General features: G+C 40.0%; 2 protein-coding genes, 1 long non-coding RNA gene and 4 other non-coding genes across 10 annotated transcripts; 2 read left to right on the forward strand and 5 right to left on the reverse strand.

The window, feature by feature from the left end:
- Positions 1–1,394: 1,394 nt before the first annotated feature.
- Positions 1,395–3,291, forward strand: LOC117938795. Its single transcript, XM_034863681.1, has 2 exons — positions 1,395–1,624; positions 2,645–3,291. The coding sequence occupies exons 1-2, from the start codon at positions 1,552–1,554 to the stop codon at positions 3,268–3,270; spliced, it is 699 nt and encodes a 232-aa protein (XP_034719572.1). The 5' UTR covers positions 1,395–1,551; the 3' UTR covers positions 3,271–3,291.
- Positions 2,415–11,080, reverse strand: LOC117938799. Of its 3 annotated transcripts, none has more exons than XR_004655483.1 (4): positions 10,987–11,080; positions 4,538–4,607; positions 2,545–4,012; positions 2,415–2,511 (listed from the first exon to the last, which is right to left on the reverse strand). It is a non-coding gene; the product is annotated as an uncharacterized LOC117938799 (long non-coding RNA). The 3 variants fall into 3 exon arrangements; XR_004655482.1 differs by having other exon boundaries at positions 4,518–4,607; XR_004655481.1 differs by having other exon boundaries at positions 2,545–4,607.
- trnal-cag lies at positions 6,520–6,602 on the reverse strand. The gene has a single exon. It is a non-coding gene; the product is annotated as a tRNA-Leu (tRNA).
- On the reverse strand, positions 8,524–8,606 carry trnal-cag. The gene has a single exon. It is a non-coding gene; the product is annotated as a tRNA-Leu (tRNA).
- trnal-cag lies at positions 9,157–9,239 on the reverse strand. Its single transcript has one exon. It is a non-coding gene; the product is annotated as a tRNA-Leu (tRNA).
- On the reverse strand, positions 10,079–10,161 carry trnal-cag. The gene has a single exon. It is a non-coding gene; the product is annotated as a tRNA-Leu (tRNA).
- Positions 11,081–11,742: 662 nt separating the features above from the next.
- mapk11 (mitogen-activated protein kinase 11) lies at positions 11,743–25,801 on the forward strand. 2 transcript variants are annotated; one of them, XM_034863792.1, is made up of 12 exons: positions 11,743–11,988; positions 18,061–18,190; positions 18,289–18,347; positions 18,567–18,678; positions 19,826–19,855; positions 20,413–20,460; positions 20,549–20,663; positions 20,753–20,824; positions 21,995–22,074; positions 22,299–22,377; positions 22,580–22,753; positions 23,458–25,801. In XM_034863792.1, exons 1-12 carry the CDS (start codon positions 11,876–11,878, stop codon positions 23,529–23,531), a joined length of 1,086 nt encoding a protein of 361 aa, XP_034719683.1. In that variant the 5' UTR covers positions 11,743–11,875; the 3' UTR covers positions 23,532–25,801. The 2 variants fall into 2 exon arrangements, with proteins under 2 accessions (XP_034719683.1, XP_034719684.1); XM_034863793.1 differs by lacking the exon at positions 23,458–25,801 and adding an exon at positions 22,982–23,328.
- Positions 25,802–26,447: the final 646 nt, after the last annotated feature.

Below are 26,447 nucleotides of genomic sequence, written 5' to 3' on the forward strand. Positions count from 1 at the left end.
AGGGACGGAAACTACAACATTTTCAGGTAGTGCAGGTGTCATAGACTACATTACCAAATATACAAACATTGGTAGGCTACCAAAAGAAGAAGTGAGTGACTTTTTTTAAATTATTTTTAATTCGTATATTAGGCCTATATTTTAATTTCTACGCTATCTACCTAGCCATTTAGCAAATGAAGCAATCTATCCATCATGTTCATATCCATCTTTTCTTTTTCTGATATTTTATAGTCCAGACAACTTAGTGAATAGTTGTATGCAGCCCTATACATAAATACCCTATTAGCCTACTCTAAATATAAATGAGCAATACTTGTAAAAAATAAAACAAAAATCATTTCAATTAAAAAGACATTGAAAAACAATAACAATTATTTCCATCATCAATTCATCTGGCTGATTAGCCAATCAAATGTAGCCTAGTATATGTATGCTGTATTTACTCATACTAGAATAAAAAAAAGTGTCCATCGCCAATTCTTTGAAACCCAAGGTGGTTTTTTATTTGTTGTGAAATCTATTTGTGTTTATGTAGCCAGTCCTAATATGAAACAGAGAAGAGCAGACCACTTACGCATTTGTAAAGCCGGAAAAAGTCTAACTGTTATACATATAATATGCATACATAATATATGTATATAAATAATCAACTTATTTTATGTAGGCTACACTATATCTTAATGTGGTTAATCCATCAATATAATATAGGCCTAGTATTAGTAGCCTATGGCCTAGTAGGCCTAATGTCCCAGTTGTACATAGTTGAACATTATAAATCGGCCCCAAGCTGATTTCCTGATGCAGTCGTCAATGACAAAAAATCAACATATATATATATATATATATATATATATATATATATATATATATATATATATATATATATATATATATATATATATATATATATATATATAATCAACATATGTTATGTAGGCTACATTATATCATAATGTAGTTAATCCATAAGTAGCCTACAATATAGTGGCCTATTAGTAGGGCCAATTTAGTAATTGTCCCAGTTGTAGCCTACATAGTTAGTGCTGTATAGTATTTGTTTTGCTGCTGTATAGCATTTGTTTTGGTGTATAGTAGCCTAGTTGTTTTGCTGTTCATAATATATTATATATATCTTATATTATATATAGTTGAACATTATAAATCGGCCCCAAGCTGATTTCCTGTTGCAGTTGTCAATGACAGTTGTTGCCTGAATTCCACTGAAAAGGTTTATTCAATATAAAGGAGCAACTCTTCGCCGTTATAAATATATTTAAAAAGTAGCCTAGGCCTATAATTTAATGTTTGTTTAATAGTAACTCGCTAGCGGCAGTCATGGTAACGAGAGATGACGTGTTGAGCCGCACATGCAGAGGTAGAGGCCACCGTTCGAATTTCATTCTGCACGTGAGAAGCTGAACATATCCTACGTGATTCTTCAACTGAGAACTCAAGTGCTGAATTGGAGAAAAACCTGAACTAATAATACATCCTCTGAACTGTGGAAATCTTCAGGAGCAAGCAACAAGCGGTTCAAGTGTCCAAAAAATGGCCTTCGCTGGTTTCTTCCGGGAGAAACACCTGCTGTCCATAGGCATCACCCGGGTGCAAGAACCGTTTGGTAAAATACAGCCTATAGTAGAGCGCTTTAAGCGTTAGGCTATTCCTCTTTACAGTTATTAAATACATCATAATAGAGTTATGTAATAATATAATATTATATAGCTAGTATAATACAATATAATACTATTTGAAAATTAAATATGAGTTATTTCATGTTTGGGTGAAACATTTCCCCAGGCCGCCGTGAAACATCACAGCTGAGTTACGTTGTTATTTTGATGTCAAATGATTTAGCTACTTTTTTATAACTATAGCCTACAGGTGACCGGTGGAAAATGGGATTAATGTAGCGATTATAAAACATTAATATGTGAGTTAATGCCCCAGGGTCGTCGAGTTAACATTTTAAAGTATGGCGACCAGGCCATTTTTTGAAAAATGCTAAAAGTAGTGTATATTGCTCGCGCTATGGAAACGATGTCAGAATATATTTCTTGTGACGTCAGGGTGGTCAACCTTCACCGAGTTGATTTTTCCTAACTGGATGGTTCAGTGAAACAAGTGCTGAATGCCAATGTATAGGTTATACCTTTGACTAGGTGCACTAATTGTGATTAAATGTGACCTTGTTGTTGTCAAGGAGTTTTGGGCGACACCTAACCCACCTGAATGGAAAAATGAATGGAAAACAAACTAAGTGACTTGATTAATTGTTACACTGCTCAGATCTAATGATTGCAGTTGGTCCCATCTGGACGTCTTTTGCAAGTTTTAATGATCCGCTCTAGCTTTTCGAACGTATAATAATGATAATAGTCCAAATTGATGTGAAATTGCACACGTTTTAATGTTTTAACGTAACAAATTGATTTGCCAATTATTCAGAGAAAAATAAAAACAATATTAGGATTTGAAATAATGCATGCCTGTCACAATATGACATATCTTTCTGGGCTTAAAACACATGAACAATCTCACATCTAAGATTTTTCACAATAAAAGTCTTGCTGTGAAGTGAACTGGGGCTGGCTAATTGGTCTGATCGGGACATGACCAATGTTTTCCTCTCTCAATTTAGGATGCATGCCAATACCAGGAAAAGGCCTTCAACTGATTGTGACAAACTTGAGGAACCGTCCACTGTGTGAAAGCGACATCCTCTCCATGTGTGACTTCATCCTCAGCCTGTACCACAACCTCCTCACAGGTTCCAAGGACTACCCTTTCATTTCCTTTGATGGAGTCTTCCTCTCAGACGAGGTGGTCTCACCCTTCCCTTCCAGCCAGAGTGAGAACAACCCACCATCTCCTCTGACGGAGGCCCCAGCCGGTGTGATGGTGCCACCTGCGGGCTCCTCTCCTCCAAACATGCTGACCCCGGTTCTTCCTGAGAGGACGGAGCTCGGAGTCCTGAGGGCCGACCGCAGAAACTATTTCTGCGACTTGGAGTTGGACGGCACAACTGTCACCAGATTCATCTCCCCTGTGTACAGCTCTGAGTGCACTGAGCTGACCAACCGCTGGAGGGTGACCGACTATAGTGAAGATGGCCACCTTTGCATGTCGGTCCTCTGTCAGTTCCCCAAAAAGGTTGCACAGTTTGCAAGGCCTCCGAGACCCGAGAAGAGAAAGTACACAGAGGAGAGCAGCAGCAGCAGCAGCAGCAGCAGCCAGTCTCCCCCAAAGAAACGCTTGAGACTGTGATGGACATTTGCTCTGCTGCACCCTTTGATTTTCAGATTAAGAAACTGGATTCTTACCCCTGAGGGCTTCCACGGTAGCGTCTTGCACCGGGGCTGACTGAGGGGTTATTATTGTACATTTGTATATAGTTTGTCTCACCATGGTTGTGGTACACAGGTCAGTGTTTTTGGTGCATCTTGCACCGGTGAGTATTGCACCTTTCTTTATTTCTTGGTGCTGGCCTGTGTGTCTGATCTGGTGGGAACTACGAGGGAGCTATGAGCATCACTTGAGATAGGAGCTCTCTCCAAAGACAATCATTTTTTTTCCCATCCAGGAGGAATTAAGAAATCTAAATTGTGGTTTACTCCATCATCGGCCCAGAGTGTGTTGGGACAGACACTGACCCACTGCAGCCTTGCACGGCACTAGTACTTCAAATGGATTTCTGTAAATAATACTGTTGAATGTATTTTCTTGAGCTAGAAATACATGCAACATTATTTGATGAATCGGACTCATCACTAGCGCCACAAGCTAAAGGCTTCAGTTTGCGCTAGGATTGAGAAGACCTAGTGCCACAGCTGCATGATCAGTCAGAGCCAACCACACTACTAGTCCACCAGAGACAGGCAGGTGGACGAGGAAGAACAGGCTGATAGAAAAAGCAGGAACAGGTGGAACCAAGCAAGATAGAGGCCAGAGAATACAGTATTAAGCCCACCTGTGCTTCTCTCTCAGCTAACCTGACCTGCCAGTCTGCCTGCAGAGAAGAAAACACAGGAAGAGTTATCAAATGGCTAAGTAGTCCTTAACAGATCATCTTAATCTTTACTAGTGTTTACGATGTAGTAGAACCCTGGACATTCAACAGTATCTGTAGTAACCCTAATCACCCATATCTGCAGTTTGTCTTTCAGAGGAAGAAGAGAAGTCTGGATGAGACAAGGAAAAGACACCGCATACATAGTGAACCCTCTCCTAAAAAAAATGTAAGTATACATTTGTATCAAATACAAAATGGATAGTTTGTCTGGCTTTTTAAGTTTTTTTTTTTTTAACTAATACCATCCTACACTGCCATCTGTCTTTTAGAGAGAGGGAAGAACACAACACTAGGAAGAGACAAGGAAAAGATCTTATGAGTCGAGAGGAAGCAGGACAGCGTGCAATTGTGGACCCTCTACTTTGAAAAGAGGAATACACAGTTACCCTCTTTGTATCTTTGTATTGACATCTCTGTACTGAACATGAGTTCTTCTGTTTACCTCGTTGATGAAATTATTACCTGCTTTTTTTCTTGATCTGCCATTTGTGTTTCACATGGAGAGGAGAAACCATGCACTGGGACCCGTCTTCTGTAAAAAGATAAGTTTACATATTATACACAATATTATCAGAATTATATCTGTTGTATGCTTTGCTTTGAGAGCCAAGAAGAAACAGCAATGACTACAAACTATCTCACTTAGATATTGTTCTGCTGTAATAATTCCTATAGTATTCATGTGTTGACAAGACAAGAAGCCAGCATGCTTTCTGAAAACATTTGTCTTTTAGAGACAGGAGAGGAAACGACACCAGGAGACAAGACAAAGACCAGGCGTGAAGAGCAGCAGTGATAACAAGCAGGGTAAAGCTGCTGCAGCAGGACCATCAGAGACAGGACCGACCTGAAGAGGACACAGCTACAGGGCTCTCGCACATGCCACCAAAATTAGTAAGGGTGGGACATCAAAAATTCACCTAACGTCCTCGCATCTGCTGCCTCTCCACAAACAAAGCAATGTTGTTTATATCGATATGGTTTAATGTTGCTCTACCTGACCTATTTCTCCTCTTACTCTCCACACAGCCCCGTCCCCATTCACTCACACACCGCTCCCCAGCAACATGGAGAGACACAGCGGGGACAGCGCCGGTCCACACTCTGACATTTGTCCTCAGTTTGAATTGTTACTACCCCAGCTGTATGTTGTTAAGCATAAGAGGCAAACCTGTAGACTCATTGGTACCAGTGTTTCTGCTGGTAACTCTGTTATTGCGGCCGCCACGGCAAAAAACAGGAGAAGTTATTCAAATCAACTGACTTCAGTTCGTAGAGTGATAGCGTGTGAGGATTCTGCTGGACCTGGGCGAGAGATGTGACCCACGGTGACATTATCATAGTTAATATAACATGCAGCGCAATGACAATACAGACATTTCATATGCGCAAGACGTGTGTAACTCCACTGACCCTGTTATTGTTGTTGAAAACAAGTGAAGGAGCTTTCTCATTGAAGCACTTCAAACATTTTAGTTGTTTGAGACATTTTTTTATGAAGTATAATTGTGCCTTAAATAAAAACAATTATTTACCTACACCTTATTCTTGTTTAAAATCATTTCCTTAAAAAATATGACTGTATATGGAGCGTGATAAACAGGTTACCTTGAAATTGTGGCGTTAACGGCAACACAAAGATAAATTTGGTACACCTACATTTTGTGCCGGTGCATCTAAATAAAAAAGTTGGGTGCACCAGTGAAACCGAGGCACCCAGTTAGTCTGGAGCCCTGAGCTACATGTCTCATGTTTGGTTGTTACATTGTAGCATGAGGTGTACATTTCAATTAGTTATTTAAGCACCTTTAGGTCAATTTAAATGTTTGTTCAACCAATTAAGGGACAAATCACTATTTTTTATTATTATTAAGAAATCCCATGAAGAGACTTAACCAACTAAAAATCTATCCTTTAGTATTATCTGTCTATCTACACGATGAACATGGCTACTATATCTGACTGAGAACACAAAACACACTTGGTGATAATAAATGATTTGTTAGGTTGAGTCTCTTTAGGTATGTCATCATGATATTTTATTTCCCTCAAACCATATTTTTTCAAAACCTAATCTTAACACATACCATACAATTGTAATGATAGCATTCAGAGACATTAGTTATACTATAATTGACAAGTTTGTAATTTGAAATGTGGACTACATGCAAAATTAAATGTGACTCCTCAAAATGATGGGCCTGTGTGGTCTGGTTGATATACCATTAACTAAGCAGCAATCACAGTAGACTTTAACACGTTAACTGGGTTTTCCTGCCCTCTAGTGGATTTTCAGGGATGGAGAGAGGCAAACCCAGTCAGACTTACTGAATCATTTAATTAAATACAGGGTTTTAAATACTGTTTCTTATGTGTGTTTTACCACCTGGTACGTTTGATCATCCAAAAGGTATATGTAGATTCATGAAGTAGAAAACTACTTATGTCAGAAGTGGGATTCGAACCCACGCCTCCAGAGGAGACTGCGACCTGAACGCAGCGCCTTAGACCGCTCGGCCATCCTGACTGCTAAAACAAAACGCATCTTAAAGAGTGTACATGCAACATTTAGAAAATCATTTCAAATCTAGACACATGATAATTGAATGTGGTGTTTGCATTAGGTAGCCACTAGATAGCAGTACTAAAGCAGAAATTGGAGCCTGTTGAAGTTTGAGCAACTATGATCAACCGGGAACCTTGTCATGCTACGTTCACAGACTTGTGGAAAATGTGGGAATTAGGGGAAATGCCACAATTAGTACATTGTTTTGAAAGATGATCATTAACTTTTTAAAGGACCCTCAGTAGCGTATGTGTAATAAAATAAATAACTAAGATGTATATATTTACATAATAGTAAGTACAATACCAAATACAAAACAAACTCAAATAAAACATATGGGTAAATTTACAAAATACAAATAAATTGATATAACTGCTATTTACTACAGCCAGTTTGCATGTTGTTATTAAGAGACGTGTTCATTTGTGCTTCAGACAAAATTATGAAACTTTGGAATTTTTCTCTTTCCCATTTTGTTGTCCAGCCTTTTTAAAACCTCACCACATAACAGTTTACTATAATCAAGACATTTTGTAAGGATACAGTCTCAGGCCCTTTCTGAATAAAAAGAGTAAAAGGGATAATATTACAAATCAAATTTGCATCATTTAATGGTTAGAATTATAGTGCAAGAGACTCAAGAGCAGATGATTTTAAGTTGGAAGTTGGTCATCATCAATTATTTGGGGAATGTTTTCAATCCTGCTTCCCACCTTTAGCAGACCACATGCAGATCTGACTTCTTAAAGTTTAATTTGATCGAGTTTTGTCATAATGGTTCTCCGACAAACTGTACCTGAGGAACAGGGTAAATAAAGACATGATGACACCGTCCCACCACTGTGTGACAGAAGTGCAATCCGAATACACAGGTGCTATTGTGTAATGAGGACTGTAGACTCTAAATACAGGTCAAATGTTAGGGATGTAAAACCTGACCTTTAAAAATACTTGAATCGCATTGCAACACTGAACGCTTAGTTTTTAGCCCTGCCCATGGATATCAAATGTTTTCAGGCCAAAAGTAATTTCAGACAATAGCCCACTGCCAGACCGTCTTTCACACCATGATGAGTGTGTCCACTCACCGTCTGGTCCATGTGTCTTAGTCCTCCCTTTTTTTGCAGAAGCAGATTACACCAAGTCTCCACCCTTCCACCAGGAAACCACGCTTTCAGGCCGCTATTCCCTGGAGCTGAGATCTGTAAACACGAGAAGAAATCAGGCATCACTGAGATTCGTTTTTATCAAAGATTGACTAGCACAGGAGGAACTTAAAATTATTATTCTTTGGTTGTGGGCGGGATCCTAAAGGGAATTGTTTTTGGGGTTGAGAAAAATGACTCTGAAATGAGTTTGCTGCACTAAATTAAATGTATTAAGCCATTTAGACATATTTTAGTTCCTTTGTTTACTTTGTTATTTTTGTAAACAAACAAAAACAGTCAGCAGCTATATTATCTGAGCAACTACAAGTATCGTATGGGGACTCGGTGTTGGCAGATATTCTATATTTAAAAAATCGGATCAGGGGTCAAAACTTATTATTAAATTAATTATTAAAATTGCATTATTGATAGCAAAAGAATAGCTGAGTGGAAATGTTAGTTGGCTAGCTTGCCAAATTACTTCACCAGTTTACAAACTCAAGAAACAGCACGAGACTAAGTTGTTTATGACCAAATTATGAAGTGACTATGTGAGAGTACATGGCGTCATGTCCTGCCTCGTGCAGCTCTTTGAAGGCGCACTGGCCTACAACAGAATTGCCTGTAAGTGAGCTAGCATCTGACATGCAAAGAAGGTGTTTGATTTACATTTTTGGCATTCTGCATGCCCTGGATACCTGTTACAAGGGACAGTTCCAGCCAAAAACAATGATTGTCAGAAGTGGGATTTGAACCCACGCCTCCAGGGGAGACTGCGACCTGAACGCAGCGCCTTAGACCGCTCGGCCATCCTGACTGCCAAAATGAACTAAATGTAGCTGATCTAGCAAAACACCGTCTTAAGTGGCCAATTTCTGCTAATTCTTCCAGACTTCAGGGCGTGCTGGTAAATTGGCTAGTTTGCCATTTGCAAATTACTTTACCAGCTAAGAATACGAAGCAACCAACATCTAATCCATGAAGCACAAGCTACAGAAAGCTGGCTATCGTTATCTTGCTTGGTCGCTAACATTATTGCTAGCAAAATATTGTATTGGATTAGTTGGCTAGCATGCCAAATTACTTCACCAGCGAACACATTTAAGAAATGGAAGAGACTATGTTGTTTATAACCAAATTATGAAGTGGCTATGATATAGTACATCATGTCATGTCCTGCCTCATACAGCTCTATGCAGGCGCCACTGCTGGCCTAAAACAGACTACAGTGGGTCTCAAAAGTTTGGGCACCCCAGGTAAAAATTTGTATGTTTGTGTTTGATTCATACATTTACAGCACTCTTCTGCATTCCATGGCTCCAGATGGTCTCATGTCATAAAGAACAGCAACAGTAAAAAACACATACTGTCAGAAGTGGGATTCGAACCCACGCCTCCAGGGGAGACTGCGACCTGAACGCAGCGCCTTAGACGGCTCGGCCATCCTGACTGCTGTTAGCCAAATAGGTTCAAAGAGGTGGCTAGGATCTTTTGATCACTAACTAAGTGTAGCTGACATTCCAAAACACCATCTTGAGTGGATAACATCAAAGAATTTCCGATAAGGGAAGACCTTCCACTCTCTTGATATTTCCAGTACTTTGGTAGAATAGGGAGTGAACAGGCTTTCTGTAGACGGGCTTTGATAACATCAGCTAATTCCTCCAGACTTCAGAGCTGGGTGGTAAATTGGCTAGCTTGCCATTTACAAGTTACTACTTTTGGACAGCACACTAATGCACTATACTATATGTTATACTATAGTAATACTGCACTAAGTGCAACTTGCACAATTGGTTTATTTACATTTAGCATACATTTTAGCATATTATTTAAGCAGTTGCACATTTTGTTATCCCATCCTATATATATTTAAATATTTATTCTTTTATTTTAGTGCTATTATTATTATTTCATCTATATTTTATGTATGTATATTTTCCCTTGTATTTCATTTATATTTATATTCTGTGCTGTGTGACTGATTTTGCAGCTGTAACACCGTAAATTCCCATTTTTCTTTGGATCAATAAATATCTATCTATCTATTTATCTATCTACTTTACCAGGTAAGATTACGCAGCAACCAACATCTGATCCATGAAGCGTAAACTAGAGAAAACTGGCTTGCTTGCTCGCTTACATTATTGCTAGCAAGAGCCTATCTCCATCTACAGTTAGTAAGACGAGATTCCCGGTTGTTAATTCACATTTGCGGCATTCTACTGCATGCCTTGGCTCCCTAATGGTCTCATGGTACTAAGCGAAGCAGCAGCGAAAAACTTATACTGTCAGAAGTGGGATTCGAACCCACGCCTCCAGGGGAGACTGCGACCTGAACGCAGCGCCTTAGACCGCTCGGCCATCCTGACAACGTTACCTCTGCAGACAGTGCTCCTTTCTGAAAACACCGTCTTGAGTTATGGCCGTAAATGACCTGTTGACATAATGCGCAAAATATAGATGTTAGAATATATTCCGAGCGCTGTAGTTTTTGAGAATAAATATTCAACAACTTTTTTTGGCTCATTCTGACAGTAATTCTCACAAGTGTTAGAGAGAGAGAGAGAGAGAGAGAGAGAGAAAGAGAGAGAGAGAGAGAGAGAGAGAGAGAGAGAGAGAGAAAGAGAGAGGCTTCTGTTCACAAATATTAAATGACTTTCCAAAGCCACAGAAATAACGTACTTATTTAGGAGGTATTCACCATTACAATTATGCATACGACTGTTGCCTATTACAGTTGCCTAACGGAGACTGTACAGTGTGTGCTTTTTAATTATAACTGATAATATAATATTATAATTAAATCAGAAATAGCAGATGTTAAAACAACTTACCACAAAGGCTTAAGTTATTTACAAGTTACATGACGTTATGTAACGTTATAAACGGACTGCTGGCCGCTATAAAACATCAATGTCATTTCAAGACAGTTGTGGAACAATGCTGGACAAAAGTACTTTATATTGGAACACTATGTGTTGTTGAAAAAGCGAGATTTAACAATAGCTGGCTAATGTAACGTTAGCTATCGTTAACTAGCTAGCTAGCCTCGCTAACTTAAGCTAGCAATTGTTTATCAGTTGATGAGCTGATTTAGCCTAAGTTATCGAGTTATTAGGCCCAATGATATTTGAGACAGTAATAAAACGTTAATGTTGGTATTCCAACAGACTTAAACCAGTGTATTTTCTAACCTTTAGCCTGGCAGGTCTTTCAGGTGGGTTGGACAACATCATGACCGAGTAACCGCAGGTGAGCACCTCGTGAGGATACACTGCCACAGCTAATGCTGCGTTCACAGCCAATAGGGGATATGGAAGAAATATTTAGTTTTTATCGTGCGCAGGTAGCCTACTGTAAACTAAAACATTGCACTGGCATTGACTGTAGAGACAACCGTTTTGGTCGTCACACAGTTTCCCCAACACACGCCTCCAGGTGAGACTGCGACCTGACCGCGGCGCCAATAGGGCTATAACATTGGTGCTGCTTTTGACACCTCTCGGCTCTCGCACTAGCAGATGTCAACCTCCAGATGACAGTAATGGATTTACATTATTATCATATTTTGTAGTGCTTTGTTTTGTAGCTATTCATCGTTTGATCCTCAGTTCCTAACGTAACGTCTTGTTTATTCTGTTGCTCTGGTTTTCTGTCTTTTTGTGTATTTCGATGTTGTTATTTTCAAAATAGTAGGCTATTTGATCAACTTTTCAATCGCTTCAATTGCTACATATTAAATGATAATGTAGCCTGTAACATTCAGCTTTAATGGTTAAACTTCAGATAACGTCTAGCCCACATGCTACCTGCACAAAGGCTAATGCACGTATCTCTGTTATGATACTTTAGACTACTTTTTGACATATAGGCACAGGGAGGGGTGGGGGACGTAAGAGAGAGAAAGAGAGAGAGAGAGAGCGAGAGAGGGAGAGAGAGTGAGTGTGTGTGAGAGAGAGAGAGGCTGTCACTGGTCGGTGCTGTGAGTGATACAGCAGCTCGGCTGAGGCAGCAGACGGCGGCCCACGCCTCCGTTCCTGTTTACCCTTTTTTTAATTTCACTTCTTTTTTTTCTGTAGAGAAATGTCCGCCAGACCAGGATTTTACCGTCAGGAGCTGAACAAGACTGTGTGGGAGGTTCCGGAGCGATACCAGAACCTGACGCCGGTGGGCTCCGGAGCCTACGGCTCGGTGTGGTGAGTGTTTGTGTAGATGTGTAGGGCGGGTGGAGGGGCGAGGCTGCACAGCCACAACATTTACCGTATCTTGGTCATGATACATCAGCATAGCGATGCATGTCGGCTGTGTGGAAACTGATTGGGCTTTATTGTTGTTATTATAGGCGTATTATTATCATCCCATCCAATACTAAAGGAGAAAACAACGTTAAATAATAGTATTATTTTTGGTTTTCAATATGCAGAGGAATATGCTTTCAGCCTAACTGCTGTCAGCCATATAAAAGGATACAGGAGGTCTGCAGGACTTGTTTTGATCCCACCGGTTTGCTTTTCCTATAGACTATGTGTAAGGGAATTACACACAGCATCAGCACAAGTATTTTCACACAGTCTCTTTGCATGCATGCCACATCTGGAAAGGTACAACCTGGGCCCAGCTGCTCTCATATATGATACACCTGTACCCCCCCCCCTCCTCTCTGTCTCCCTCTTTGTGGATGTAGACATTTCTAACCTTGCAAAATGCCACTGCCTTCATTTTTAACCAATTTCTACCGGCTGGTGGGATCCCGTTGCCATGGTGATGTGTCATGGTGATAACCACCTCCAACAGACAATCCTAATTACGTTGCAATAGCAGGCCGGCAGTAATGTACCTAAGGCCCTAAAAAGAAGGGTTTGTGTGACGGATCCGAGTGGGATAATCTCATTTTAAAGACATGAAGAAGAGGTTAAAGTTTTCCACACAACACTGCATGTTGGCAGCTCCCTGATGGTCATGAGAAGTAACTAAAGTAGTCTGAAACTCTTGCACAGAGAATTGATTGATCCTGGCAACTGGGCCTGACACTGGGCTATTGAGAGACCAAACCAACGAATTTCTAAGACGCTTTTGTAGATAAAATGGAGAATATTACTGGAATTAAATTATCATCCAGTTGGAATAGCATCTGGTCAACAGTGTATCCTATCAGCTGCACAGTAAATTCACCCGTGCCCACTGACAACACCACTGAATCAAGCATATGCCCATTGAGCCTGTCCATACTAGGATGAGAAAAATCTAATTTTGTGGGCCAGCTTTGCTTCGCTGTATGTTCCCATATCCTGCAAACACAAATCCTGTGCTGTGTTGTTGTGCCAGAGGGATGAGAGTGGCAGAAGATTTAATGTTGGTGAGTTCAAATTTCCCCAGATGAAGCCCTTATTCGGTGCTGTTTAGTAGACAGTGTGAAATTGGCTGTTAAGTTTTGATTCATTTTTTTGCGTTTGGGCTTGCTCTGTGTAGGCAAATACACTTAATTTACTGCATCTTTTTCTCACCTGGAGAGAACATTTGTGTCTCAAAAATGTAAGAGAGCAGCTTTTGTTTAAGGATAGGATCCCTCTTTCTGGGATATCATCATTTATTTGTGCAGTGTGTGGTGTCAGGTCACAAACACATGATAAGAAGCTCATATGCTTGTTTGTGTAGCCCCATCTCTCATTGCTGTTGCCTGCATCCTCTGAAAGGAGGTTTTATCCTCATATAGCAGACTTCCTGTCATGTCAGATGTCAATTAAGACACTGTCTGAAGACCGAATGTGCTTGTCTGTTGGAGCTCCACTTTATGACTCAGGCTCCCACGGGAGTGTTTTGTGCATGAACACCTTGCCGATATTGCAGCTTTAAAGCTCGGAATAGTACAGTAAAAATTGTCGAGAGCTGGATGAGGACTTTGCTTTCAGCTGTTTTTATTCCCCCTCAGGAAGATTATATGCACATGGACATTTACTTTGGACATGGAAACTGCTAAGTTAAAGGTTTGATTCTCAGTTTGGACTCTCAGGCAACAAATGCATGGCCAGTGTTATTAAAGCATCCAATCGAAGGTACATGAAACTTGTCTTTGTGTTGACAAAAAACATGTTGCCCAAAGCAATGTAACATTGATATTTGCTACTCATGATCCTGAAAGGTTAGGCCATTTGCATAAACATGGAAACTGGAATGGCTGATCTTTGTAATAAAGTCCTCATGCCATTGCGTTGCATTCTCGACCTTCTTTGATTTCTTTATAGGATCCTGAATAGGACTATTTTCCTGTGCATGAGATTGGGAAAGATAAGGATAAGGGCAGTCTATATATAAAGTTGCATATATATGAGATTTTAAGGTTTCGTATACAGTATATATAATGGATAATATAATGTAATATAATAATAACATCTCTAATTCTTTGGCGCCTGGAGGCTGTTTTCTTTCACACGCGAAGTATGTTTTATGTATCTGGTTTGTTTGGAATTTGACAAGAGAACTTGAAGTAAAGGTTATGGCACTAGGACATGTTTTTTTCCTCCTGTCTTGTGCTCTGAGCTGTTATTTTACTCAAGGCATTAAATAGACAGCACACAAGTGTGAATGATGGCACTGGTAAAATGCACTTTAACAAGACTCTTAATTTATACACACACAGAAATATACCCCCCCACACACACACACACACACACACACACACACACACACACACACAAAAGACATTCCTTCACACACCACTCAGCATTGCCTTGCGTTATAAATGTTGATCGCCAGCCATTGTCATGACTTTCTCATGGCAAGACTTGATTAGAAACCGGCTGGGGGATGGGGTTTGAGAATACAACATGTATGTATCAGTATGCATTTATGCCGTGATGGGGGGTTAGGATACTCTCACAGACTACCTCTTGAAATGCACAGTAAAACACAGCTCTCATCATTTATCTCTCGGTGAACCCTCTTGAGTCCAAAAGCGTGAGGTCAAGGATCCGACAAGCTAATATAATCCGTTATAGCTGGAGATGAAGCATGTTTTAAATGATGAGACAAAGAGTTTGGAGGACTGATCCCATTAAGGATTCTCTTTTTGGCTTCTTAAGACCATTTTGGACTTGAGACTCAATATCAAGTGAGAATATGCACAAAGCTGATCAAGGCTGTTTTCATCTCATCTCACCGTATGTAACATCTGTTCAGTAAACCAGAAGTTTGGCAGGAAGCCTGTCTTTCGGATAGCTATGAATAAAACATGACTGCTTCATTTTCTTAAAAATTGTGATGTCTGTGCTGGTCGTTTTGTCGAGAAATTGGAAATTAGATAAATCAAACTGGTTTTAATGTATGCTAATTTAGGTATGAATTCAATATTATCACAGTACAATGTTCTTAGCAACAGTCATAAGCTTGTGCGTGGTTCCATGGTGTAATAGTTAGCATTCTGGACTTTGAATCCAGCGATCTGGTTTCTAACCTTGGTGGGACCTGATTTTAAAGGGGAACAACCGCCTAAATCAGAAATACCAGGATGTTATCTCCATGGCTTTGGTATGTTCAATCAATTATGTGAACTTGAGCTACTCTCTCTCTCTCTCTCTCTCTCTCCCTCTCTCTCTCTCTCTCTCTCTCTCTCTCTCTTTCTCTCTTAAAGCCAGGAACCAAAGAAGAAAGTGTCTTTCATCACTTGTGATAATATTAAGTATATAGTCCTTGACAATAAATGGGAGATTATGGGACCCACAGAACATTTAATTTCTTTCTTTTTATACTTAAGTGAGCTACATTCTATCATAGTGTAGTGTCGTAGTGTAAAATGTACACACACACTCACTCTGCCTACAAATTCTTTCCCTGTTCATTATCTATGGAGCGGTTCCATACTTTATACTTGATTATGTCTCAAATTTGAGTTTGGGGATTTTTAGAGAAAATGCTCCATGTTTACTGGTATTTTGGACTTAGACCACAAAAGTAACATTTGTAAATTTTGAAAATGGCCATAATTCCCCTTTAATACGCCACATAGAGATACATAAGCCGTATCTTCTCATCTAACTCTTGGCACCTGGATAAATGCTTGCAGTGAAATGCATAACATTGGAGCAGTGTGATGCAAGAAACAAACCCTGTGTACAATCATCTGTAGAACAAATTATACTTTCATCTCTGCATTTGAGTCAACACCCATTTCAAACACATGCAAATCATTAATGTTTTCCTCTTGATTTAATCCAAATGAATCACATTAACTGAAACGATACAACAAAATCATACATATACATATATAAAGTTTTCCTCTGTGGATAAACGGTGTACTTCAATCACCTCACATTTGATATTAGCTGCCCCCTCCCCCTCTTTCTTCATGAAAGCGGCGGTGCATTAAGAGCTCGGGTATAAAACTGAATACTGAGACAAAAGAAGAGGAGAGAAATCGATGCCTTGTGGCTGGGCTGTGTGTGCTGACAGCAGTGCAGTCAGAGCCATGTATGGAAGGTGGCAGGGAGGAAGGTATGTGTGAGGCAGTGAGCCCTGGCTTGTGTCAGAGACGGAGAGACTGGCTGCTGTCCTGGCTTCAGCTCGGCGGGGACATCCGGACTGGCAGCAGGCGATTACAAGACAAACACATGGATGCACACCACCCTCCAACATTGTAGTTTACTCATGCATATAAGCATTATAAGTCACCATGAAATGATACAGTAATATTCCCAGTGAGTTTCATACTTTGGAAAATACAGGTGACACACATCATTTGGTGCATGGGCACTTCTACTGTCTAAAGGTGACCATCCTGTACCTGCTGTGAACTGGATTTTTTGCATGTTGGCTTCTTTCTAGAACTGTCTACGGTAACTGAACATCATGAAGGGAAAAAATCCATTGCTGAAGAGTCACTTATCACACCCCCTATACAAGAAAACTGCACACTGGGCTTTGCAGCAAGACAAGTTGGGTTTTGAGTAAGCAAGGATGGCTTACAGTTTTTCTTCTTTCAGTATTTTCTTGCATTCAATATACAGTGTCACGGTCTCTATCCTAATATAAAATTGACTGCTGAATGTCAGTTGTTCTGCTGCAGATTTAGCTGCAAAAAAACGGTCAAACAAGTTTGATACGCAAAGTTATGATTGCAAACTAGAGTAGAAGATTGTAAGGTTGTGGTCTCTCCAAAAGTACACCTTATTACTGAGCAATGCCTGAAATGAAAGTGTAAAAGAGAGGGGATTTTCCCATTAAGTGATCAGAAATCACTCAGTATATTCAACAGAATAAGTTTTATACCGCTAAGTCTTGTTAATGAACAGGATACATCTTATTTTCAATTTCCTCTCTTACTCCACTTTTCCAGTCAGGGTTTCACTTCTTGCTCTGTTTCTGCATTGCTGCGCAGTATTTCACAATTCTCACCCATGTTTCCTTCCTGTTTGTGTCTTCCACTCTAGTCGGCTGTATTATTACTACTGTGAGTGTTGAAAAGCCAGCAGGACTGAGAAGACACTGGCATCACAAAGGCAGCGGCAATAGAAGCAGCCTTGGCTCAGTGTACAATTACGTTGAAAGATATATACATTTCAAAAGAGGCAGATCGAATAAACCACCGCACTTTTCCAATATCTGACATCAGTGCCTCTGTTATTCCATCACATCCTCTTTCACCATCTGCCTCTCTCTCTTTCTCTTCCTTAGTCAACCTGTTTGTCTCTTTTCCTCTATCATTTATCCCTAATACAGTATATAGTCATACTCTCAGTATCATCAGCTGATACCAGGTCTAAAAGATAGTTTGGCGATTTTGGCAACAATAGACTGGAGACAGGGGGAATTGTACTTCTAAAGCTCACACACGTTATATCACATTTGTTTAGTTTCTTTAAATAATGAAGTGTGAGAATGACAATTTTTTTGTTGTTGACTGGGAGACAATGTGCTGAATGTGCCCATGTAATATAGCCCATGACAGAAAACAGTGAGAAACTGTTAGCCTAGCTACTTTCTGAAAATAACAAAACCAGAGGATGTAACCGGCAAGACTCAGTCTTGTTATCTAGCTCTTGGCAAAAATGCAAATGTGCATATTTTCCCAATCCATTTTCCAAAAATGATATCAGTCCCATTTTATTTTTACAGATGATTTTTCAAAATTTACATATTTAGGGCCACTTACAACTAAAGGAATATGGTTTTAATAAAGAAATGTAAAAAAAAAAAAATCAAGTTTGGGAAGATATGTTAATATATTAATGCCACTGGATATATTAAAACAAATTATCTCTGTTTTCTCTCTCCAGTTCGGCGTATGATGTCATTTTGCGGCAGAAGGTCGCAGTGAAGAAACTGTCCAGGCCTTTCCAGTCTTTGATCCACAGCCGCCGCTCGTACCGGGAACTCAGGCTACTCAAGCACATGAAACACGAGAATGTTAGTGCTTCTAATGAAAATACCCAGAGACAGACGGACATACATGTTTCCACTCTGTTATTGATCATCTCTGCTTCTCTCTGTCTCTGTCTGTGAAGGTAATAGGGCTGCTGGACGTCTTCACACCTGCTGCAACATTAGAGGACTTCAATGAACTGTAAATCTTTTATTCCCTCCAAGCTTTGCAGCGCTCCACCTTTCACCACAAATGCAATGATTCTGTTATTAGAGGGTAGGATGGTGTTGGTGGAGGCCATCCTAGGGGGATAATAGACTTGTAGAGATGTCTTATGGTTGCCATGGCAGCATCAACTCTGTTCTCCTCTATCTGAGGGCCCCCACCCCCCATTCATTCACACGCTCTTCCCTTTTCCAGCTACCTGGTGACCAACCTGATGGGTGCAGACCTCAACAACATCGTCAAATTTCAGAGGCTGTCAGACGAGCACGTGCAGTTCTTAATTTACCAGCTTCTCCGCGGCCTCAAGGTAATTTACAGCATTGTGATGCACCTGCTGCATGCCATGCATACATAATATATCAGTTAGCATGCATATACTGTAGTACACCAGTGATTCCTAACCTTTTTTGTCTGATATAAAGCAGCCCATCATTGTGTCTGTTTCTAAATTGTAGTAACTATTGATTATAGAAAATGGATATTGTTACAGTATTTTTATACAATTGAACTGTCAATGTCTATCAAGTTGCTGTAGTCAAGTTTCCCTTCATACTGCTAACTCCATTACTTTCAGCTGTCTAATTGAACCAAGTATCCATTTCCGTTATCCACTCTGTGAAATATCTGTATATTAACAGTTGTATGACTTTATATTTTGAAAGAAATGGCCCATTGAACATTGTGATTCACAGTTGTAATGCTGTTTATTTACATTTCAAAATGCATTATGTGGTCCCAACAACTAACCTAGAGCGCTATTCACAGCACCATTGTCGTAAATTATTAACCATATAAACGGGATTCAAAAACATTTTTTAAAGCGTTCACAGGGTCAAAGTTAAGAAAAGCATCAAAAGTGACAAAAAAACGGTTTTAAATTAATTTCAGAAATTTACTACCTGAGCAGTTTTGTATTAGAGAACTTTGAATAACAGAAAATCTTCTGTATTTTAGCTCATGCTACATGTCTGGGAAATGAGCTGCCAGTACTTTTTCTATTATTTTACTGTTTATTTTCTTCAAATGCAGTACCTTACTATTTGAACAATTTTTTTATTTATTACTTTAATTTTTATTTTTCACTCAATGTGTGGATGTACATTTTTGAAATCAAATTTTAATTTTTATTAATTCAGAAATTAGCTGAGCTACCTTTTGTTCAGCAATCTTTCTGTAAGAATTTGGACACCACAGTCTACGTTGCACAAACACTCCCTATATCTATATTGAGTTTGACATTCTGTTATTTATTCTGTCCAACGCTTTCTTGCTGAATCAGTCCAGCAGCCTGCATGGCCGGCTGTTCGGCCTTCGCGGTTACCATGGGACGGACAAAAGCAGTCTCCCTTTAGGCTAATGTGGTGAACTGCGCTGTTGACCCCTGTCTCCCTTTATGTCCTCTCTCTCTCTCCTCTCTCCTCCCCCATTGCTCCACCCCTCCGCCTGTCCAACAGTACATCCATTCAGCTGGATTGATCCACAGAGTAAGTGCCTTCTCTTTGGCCTTCTTGTCATTTTTGACCATCAAGTTTAAAAAGAACGCAACAGCACTTGTCTGGTTAAAAAAATAAAAATAAAACTCTTAGCAATCAGCTTTCCCCTTGTATTCCACAAAGTAGCTTTAAAATCGGAAAAAGAAATCATGTTCGCACTGATGTCTATACTTCATGTCTCATATGGCCGCACCATGGCCGGAAACATTCTAGATTCCATGATGAATCATTGGATAAACATTTCTACTCAGTTCAACCTGACATTTTGGTATTATTCTTTTTGGAAACTGCACTACATTTTAAGATAAAGCCCCATAGGTTTGAACTATGTTTGGCAGCATTACATTACAGGCTATTTTGAAATTCCCAATATGAGTCTTTTTGTTTGGTGCTCTTGAGATGAATCTCTGAGTGTGTTCTGTATAAATGAAGTGAAAGCTGAGTGGTTTATGCGTTTTTTCTATTCATATCCATCCCTCTCTCTACATAGATACATCCTTATTCAAAATGTTTCTCTCCTCCTTTGTCTGCTTTGCCACATTTTCTAGGACCTTAAGCCAAGTAATGTGGCAGTAAATGAGGACTGCGAGCTGAGGGTAAGACTGACCTTCCGTCTAAAACTAGAAATCTTCCACTCCAACCAATGAACTCCATCAATTAAAAAACGGTCTTCCTGTCCTACAGATCCTTGACTTTGGATTGGCCAGACAGACAGATGACGAGATGACAGGTTATGTGGCGACTCGCTGGTATCGAGCGCCGGAGATCATGCTGAACTGGATGCACTACAATCAGAACGGTAAGATGCCATCAAACAATACACAGATCAGAATTTTTTTTCATAAGCAAACTCATTAAATCATTTAACCTCTGGTGTTTCTGTTCCAGTTGACATTTGGTCAGTGGGATGCATTATGGGAGAGCTGCTGAAGGGAAAAGTCCTGTTTCCTGGCACTGACTGTATCCTTTATCACCATGGCAAGAGTCCACTGCAATTTGCTGCTTTTTCACCCCCTCTTAACATCAACCTTCCATTACCTCTTTAATGTGCCCTGTAGATGCAGACCTCTTGGGGATTTGCATTACAATCCCAGGCCTTTCTAAAGAGGAGGTGTATCAACAGAGAGAAGTGGGGAATGAATAGAAGCGATCACAAAAGGCTTTATTATCTACGTTGTTGTATTGGATGTCCGAGAGAGCAGAGCTAAAACAAATTTGATTTACTGATCTTTGTGTGTTGCGGGACTAAAAAAGAACTTTTAGCAGTCCTCAGCAAGTAGATTCATGCTTCTGTGATAAATCTACGTCTTGGCTACGTATGTAGGTATGTGGAAGCATGGAGCTACGCCTCAGCCTGACGTACACCTCTCAAAAAATGTCTCCATAAACAACATGAAATCAAGCAGAAGGTTAACTTTTCCTGCTACAGATATCCAACCGTGGTCAGAAAGCACAGGGGAGACACTTTGTTTCACTCACTATGACTCTAGAGTCGGCACTTTCTCCGAAGCTAATCCCTGAAACTCTCTCACTTGCTCTTCCACACCCTCCCCACACACACATGCCGGCCCTGTAAGTTTACAGGCCCCTTAAGTTTCTTAAAGAGATTGACGCACACAACAACGCACAAGTATAAACTTTAGGCCATGTACGTAGGCTACGGCTGTGCCTACGTACATGGCTGTGCGTTGAAGTTGACGTTTTACACTGTGTCAGACGCGTTCTCAATCACTGTGAATGCTCTGTTTGGTTAAGGTAAGGGGTGGAGCCTGGGTAGAGCGTGCAGGAAGCAGGACATTACGTGCATCAGGTTCCGGGTAGAAATAGAAATGTCATCAACATGTCCACTTGCTCCCTGTGAATTCTCTGGAAAATGACCTGCTCTATTAACACATGGACTCCATCTGACTTTACCCAGACTCTGTAGGAGGAAGCTGGCAGGGTAAAGTGAGTTTAAGGTCCGGTTCAACTGATTCAGATATTTGAGTTCTCACATACAACTCCTCCCGGCAATGTCTACAGAATTTCAGGGGTGCACTGGATGTGTGAAAGGGCTTTAGTGGATTACCTAGGTGGCTAGGTAATATGATCAGTCAATTCCGGAAAGCCCTTAACTCCACCTGCACTAAGATATCGACCAGCTGAAGAGAATCATGGAGGTGGTTGGGACTCCAACACACGACCTGTTAAAGAAGATCTGCTCTGAGCATGTGAGTGAGGGAAAAAAGGAATGGAGCAATTGGGAAAAAGACGCTGCTATGTTCACACTGTAATGCTGCTTCCCCTGACGCATGCAACCTGTTCTAATTGATTAGTCATTCCACTGACAAGGCTGTTGAAGGAGTAGTCAATATGTGTGAATGTTGGGGTGATTGATCACTAACAAATCATCCACATTGTCACATGCCAAGAGAACGCTGGTCTTTATTTGCAGGCACAGAAGTACATCCAGTCTCTGCCCTTCATGCCCCAGCAGGACCTGGAAAAGATCTTTAAAGGAGCAAATCCACTAGGTGAGTGATGCATCGCAGATTAGATTACCAACTTTTTAAATTCAATTGGAAGGCTTTGAGAGGCTGTTAAAGCTCAAGTTGTTCTCGCCACATTGCAAATGAGTGATTCAGTTATACAGGTTTGGCCCTTTGGGGGTTTAAACTGGTTTCCAAGCTGCTAGCATTTACCTCTTTCACCTCTCTGTCGGTTTCTGTCTCTTAGCTGTTGATCTACTGAAGCGTATGCTGGTTCTGGACTGTGATGGGAGGATCTCGGCCAGCGAGGCTCTGTCCCATCCTTACTTCTCACAGTACCACGATCCAGACGACGAGCCAGAGGCACCGCCTTACGACCAAACGCTGGAGAGCAAAGACCGAAATCTAGAAGAATGGAAAGGTAAAGCTTTCACTTCAAAGTAGAACCATACATGATTTAACACAGCACAAGTAAGTAATTATTCCTCCCCTATTGTCCTTGATGGAAGACAACAACAAAAACACGATTGCAGCTTACGCATATCAATTTAAAATGTACAGATATTGTCTGCTTCTCAGTTTCTTTTAATATGATACTCTACTACTTCCTTTTATAAACTATTATAGTAGGGACGTTTTGGCTTTTCAGAGGAGGAAGTTTCAGAAATAGACGCCACAGATCCATCAAGCTGCAGAGCTTTTAACACTGGAGATGTGCAACAATGGTTTTAAGCTCATATGGTTGTGGCAGGAATGACAACTACACCACCAAAGTAATATTTGAGATATACGAGAGTCAATTTACAACGTCCTAAATACGATTAAGTTTTAGTTTAGCAGGGAGTTTTATGGTTTGTGAAATGCCTGGTCGTGGTGGATTTTTTTTTGCTGCATGGTTTGCATCCTAATTTTGAGTTGCTTTGATTGACCGGTATACCAAGCTGAACAAGCACAATTATAATAGGACAGAATAAAAGCTTGCACCAGAGCGCTCTTGGTTTTATTTCCATTTTGATAAAAAAAAATTACTTTAAGTGAGATACAAATATTTCTCATCCCTTTTGCATGGCTCAAATTTGAATCAGCCCAACTGACATGTTTTCCCTTATTCCTTATTGTGCATAGAGTTGGTGTTCGAAGAGGTGAACACCGTCAAAGCATCAGGCAACAAGACTGATAGCCTTCAAGCGGAGCAGTAGGCCTCTTTCTGCTCTGCCTCAACGTTACCCTGAAGAAGGCTTACAAACTTAAAGATTAGGAGATGGACTGAAGAAAACTCTGCATTCCTTCTGCTCAGCGTGATTGTGTTTGATTGCCTGTCATGAGTGTATTTAATAAGCAGCAGGGCAGGACAGTTTCTACAGGATCAGCTGCACACATTGCAAATACAGGGAGCATTTTTAGAATTCGATAGAACGAGCTTTCCAGTCCAGAAAGTTACTTCCTGTTATGTTTCCGCCCAGTGAGGGTAAAATGAGGAACCACTCAACGCGGCTGCGTCGTGGATCGCAGAGGATGTGGGGATACATACGAGGGAGCAACTTGAACTGTGTTTTACTGACTGACAGAAAGGTATCGCAAGAAGAAAAAAAAAACGCACACTAGGATTTCCAAAGCAACGACAGAGTGCCGTCTGGTCCCTTGCCATGGCAAATACCATAAGCAGTCAGTGCTGTCACATATGGAATTCATGTTTAAAGGCTTACAGCAATGCCACGTTATGTCACAGAGCAGCTTAGCATTTAGCCTGCATACTAGGCTACTGCATGATTTTTGTGCATTTTATAATTGCAGACTATTACTGGCATTTTGTTATATAACCATTAAGACTGCTTATTGCATCTGCCACACTGCTATAAAAGCAGCCCAAGGGTCAGAGAGAGGCATTACGAGTAAATGTGACCAACTTTCCACCTGTTTTATCTTTATAATGTTAAGGCAGTAAAAAATAATAATACAAAAGCAAACAAGATGTACTGTTCTTCCTCGAATGAGAGTCAACCCTATCCTGCTTACAGAGTAGTAAACACCGACTGTGCTATTAATTAGCAAGGTAATTGATATATGCCAAAGCTGGAGCAGAATGACTGTGTTGCAGGTCTTTGTTTACAGTGCGTCCTCGCTTCACGTATACGGTTTCCGCTGATGGCTGATTTCTGATTTCTGATCACCTGTTGGCTTTGGAAGCGCTCCATCAGGTTTCCATAGTTGTCTGCTGTGTCTTTTACAGCCACGGTTTGTGTTTACAATCATCAAGATAAGAGGCAGTTTGTAAACTGATAGAAACCAAGCTGGATAATAATAATATTAGCCAGCTCCATGGAAGTGATGACTGGTCAAACACTCCAGGCGGATGATTCTCATAAAGCATCCATATTTGGTTGCTTGTAAAACCAGGGAGCTCATTAGTTTCCTCATATTTTTTAGAATTCATGATGCTTGAGTGTTAAAATGAAAACAATGCAGAGTGTACACATTAATTAGTGACCATAGTATGAAAGCACTGGGAATGTTCATTACCTCGAATGTGGGTATTCCAGCCACACTGCGGCTCATTGCTTATTGCAACATTAGAACACCCTCACTGACATTTGCATTAAGCAGCATGAGCTCAATGCGTATGACGATTGGCGGACTTCCTCACTGACATTGTGACATTCATCTTGCAGAAGACTGGAGTTTTAGTTCTACAAACTTTTTGCTGAGGTATAGAAATAATATGCTTGTGTTGAACCACAGTGGGCAGAGCCCAACAAACAACAGATTTTCTATCTTAATGTTAAAGGTCAGTGAAAACGTCAAGAACAGGACAACACTGATATTAGAAATTTAGTATGAAAAAATACTTTAATGCATTTCCGGTAGTCAGATATGTATCTGATCATTTTAACGATACCTCAACATAAATGTGTTATCACACATAAGATGCCTTTATATCATTTAGGCAGTTTACATTTTGGGAGATAAAAGTCTTATAAATCAGGAGTCTTATAAGTCTTATAAATCAGTTTATATCTGAGTGCTACAGATGCATTCTTACACCTAATGTGTTTACTATCTGGATACAAGTTAGATAGTAATGGGAGGTATAAAGCAGAGTTTTCACTCTCATGTTTAAACTCTCAAAGCCATGCAAAGTAGCATCACTAGTAGCTCTTTAGGTTAGATAAAGTGCTACAAGCTAGTTTTGATTTTTAGCTAGTTAGGTTGTAATAATAATATACTTTTGGAACTACAATATGGTTCCCATTCAAGCTCATCTGAGGTTTCATTTGCAGATATGAGATGAACAACGGAATAAGCTAGCCAGCTAGCTAGATTAGCTTACTAACTAACTAGGCTAACAAGGTTAAAATCTATTGTATTTTAATGTAAAGTTTGGTTTGTTGCTTTATGCAATTTAAACTGTGGTTCTTTGGCTTGTCCCAGTCAAGTCTAACCAAACCAATGAGATTATTTGTGCCTCAAAGTAACATAAGTACTACATCAAATTACCATTTATGAAGCATTTTTGAAAAACACAAGAAAGGAAACCTACTCTTAACAATTTTTTCACCCCTACAATTGATCACACTGATCACACTGGAGTGCTACATGTAGCCTTTTGTGCAAGTTGTCTATTAACACTGTATGCAAAATGTTGAATTTACAGTCAAAATGAATCAAAACGGTCTGTCAGAGTTAAAGAGTGTTAGAGCTTTGAATGTTAAAGTGTTATGTGCTTATGTCGATGTTGTGTATGTGGTGGAGTTGAAGAGCAAACTGCAAAGATGAATGTATACATACGTATAGGCCTACTGTATGTATGTTACAAGTTAGAAGTGTCATTTGAATACATGGTGGCACGTAATTCAACTGTACCAAACTGAATGTCAACTGTCAGTTTTCATATGATTCAGATTCTTTTTTTCTTTCATCATCAACGGGTAACATGACTTGGCTTTGAACAGAATAAACACTGTTAACTGTGTTTGTCAGAATGTTTATTTCCTTAGGTGTGTGCCTTTGTGTCTATAGTGTAATTACTCATCTGAGTGGATAAATATGACTTGTGGAGTTCCCCAAGGCGCTGTTTGGGGGCCTCTTTTAACATTTTAACATATACATGCTTCCAC

This window comes from Etheostoma cragini, chromosome 23, assembly GCF_013103735.1.
Source record: "Etheostoma cragini isolate CJK2018 chromosome 23, CSU_Ecrag_1.0, whole genome shotgun sequence".
Lineage (NCBI taxonomy): Eukaryota > Metazoa > Chordata > Actinopteri > Perciformes > Percidae > Etheostoma > Etheostoma cragini.

Excerpts from the sequence above, each read along its gene's own strand:
- LOC117938795 (XM_034863681.1), top strand. The coding sequence starts at position 1,552 with ATGGCCTTCGCTGGTTTCTTCCGGGAGAAACACCTGCTGTCCATAGGC. Across the intron at positions 1,625-2,644 it reads CCGGGTGCAAGAACCGTTTG|GATGCATGCCAATACCAGGA; the intron begins GTAAAATACAGC and ends CTCTCAATTTAG.
- mapk11 (XM_034863793.1), top strand. The coding sequence starts at position 11,876 with ATGTCCGCCAGACCAGGATTTTACCGTCAGGAGCTGAACAAGACTGTG. Across the intron at positions 18,679-19,825 it reads AGCTTCTCCGCGGCCTCAAG|TACATCCATTCAGCTGGATT; the intron begins GTAATTTACAGC and ends CCTGTCCAACAG. Across the intron at positions 22,378-22,579 it reads TAAAGGAGCAAATCCACTAG|CTGTTGATCTACTGAAGCGT; the intron begins GTGAGTGATGCA and ends TCTGTCTCTTAG.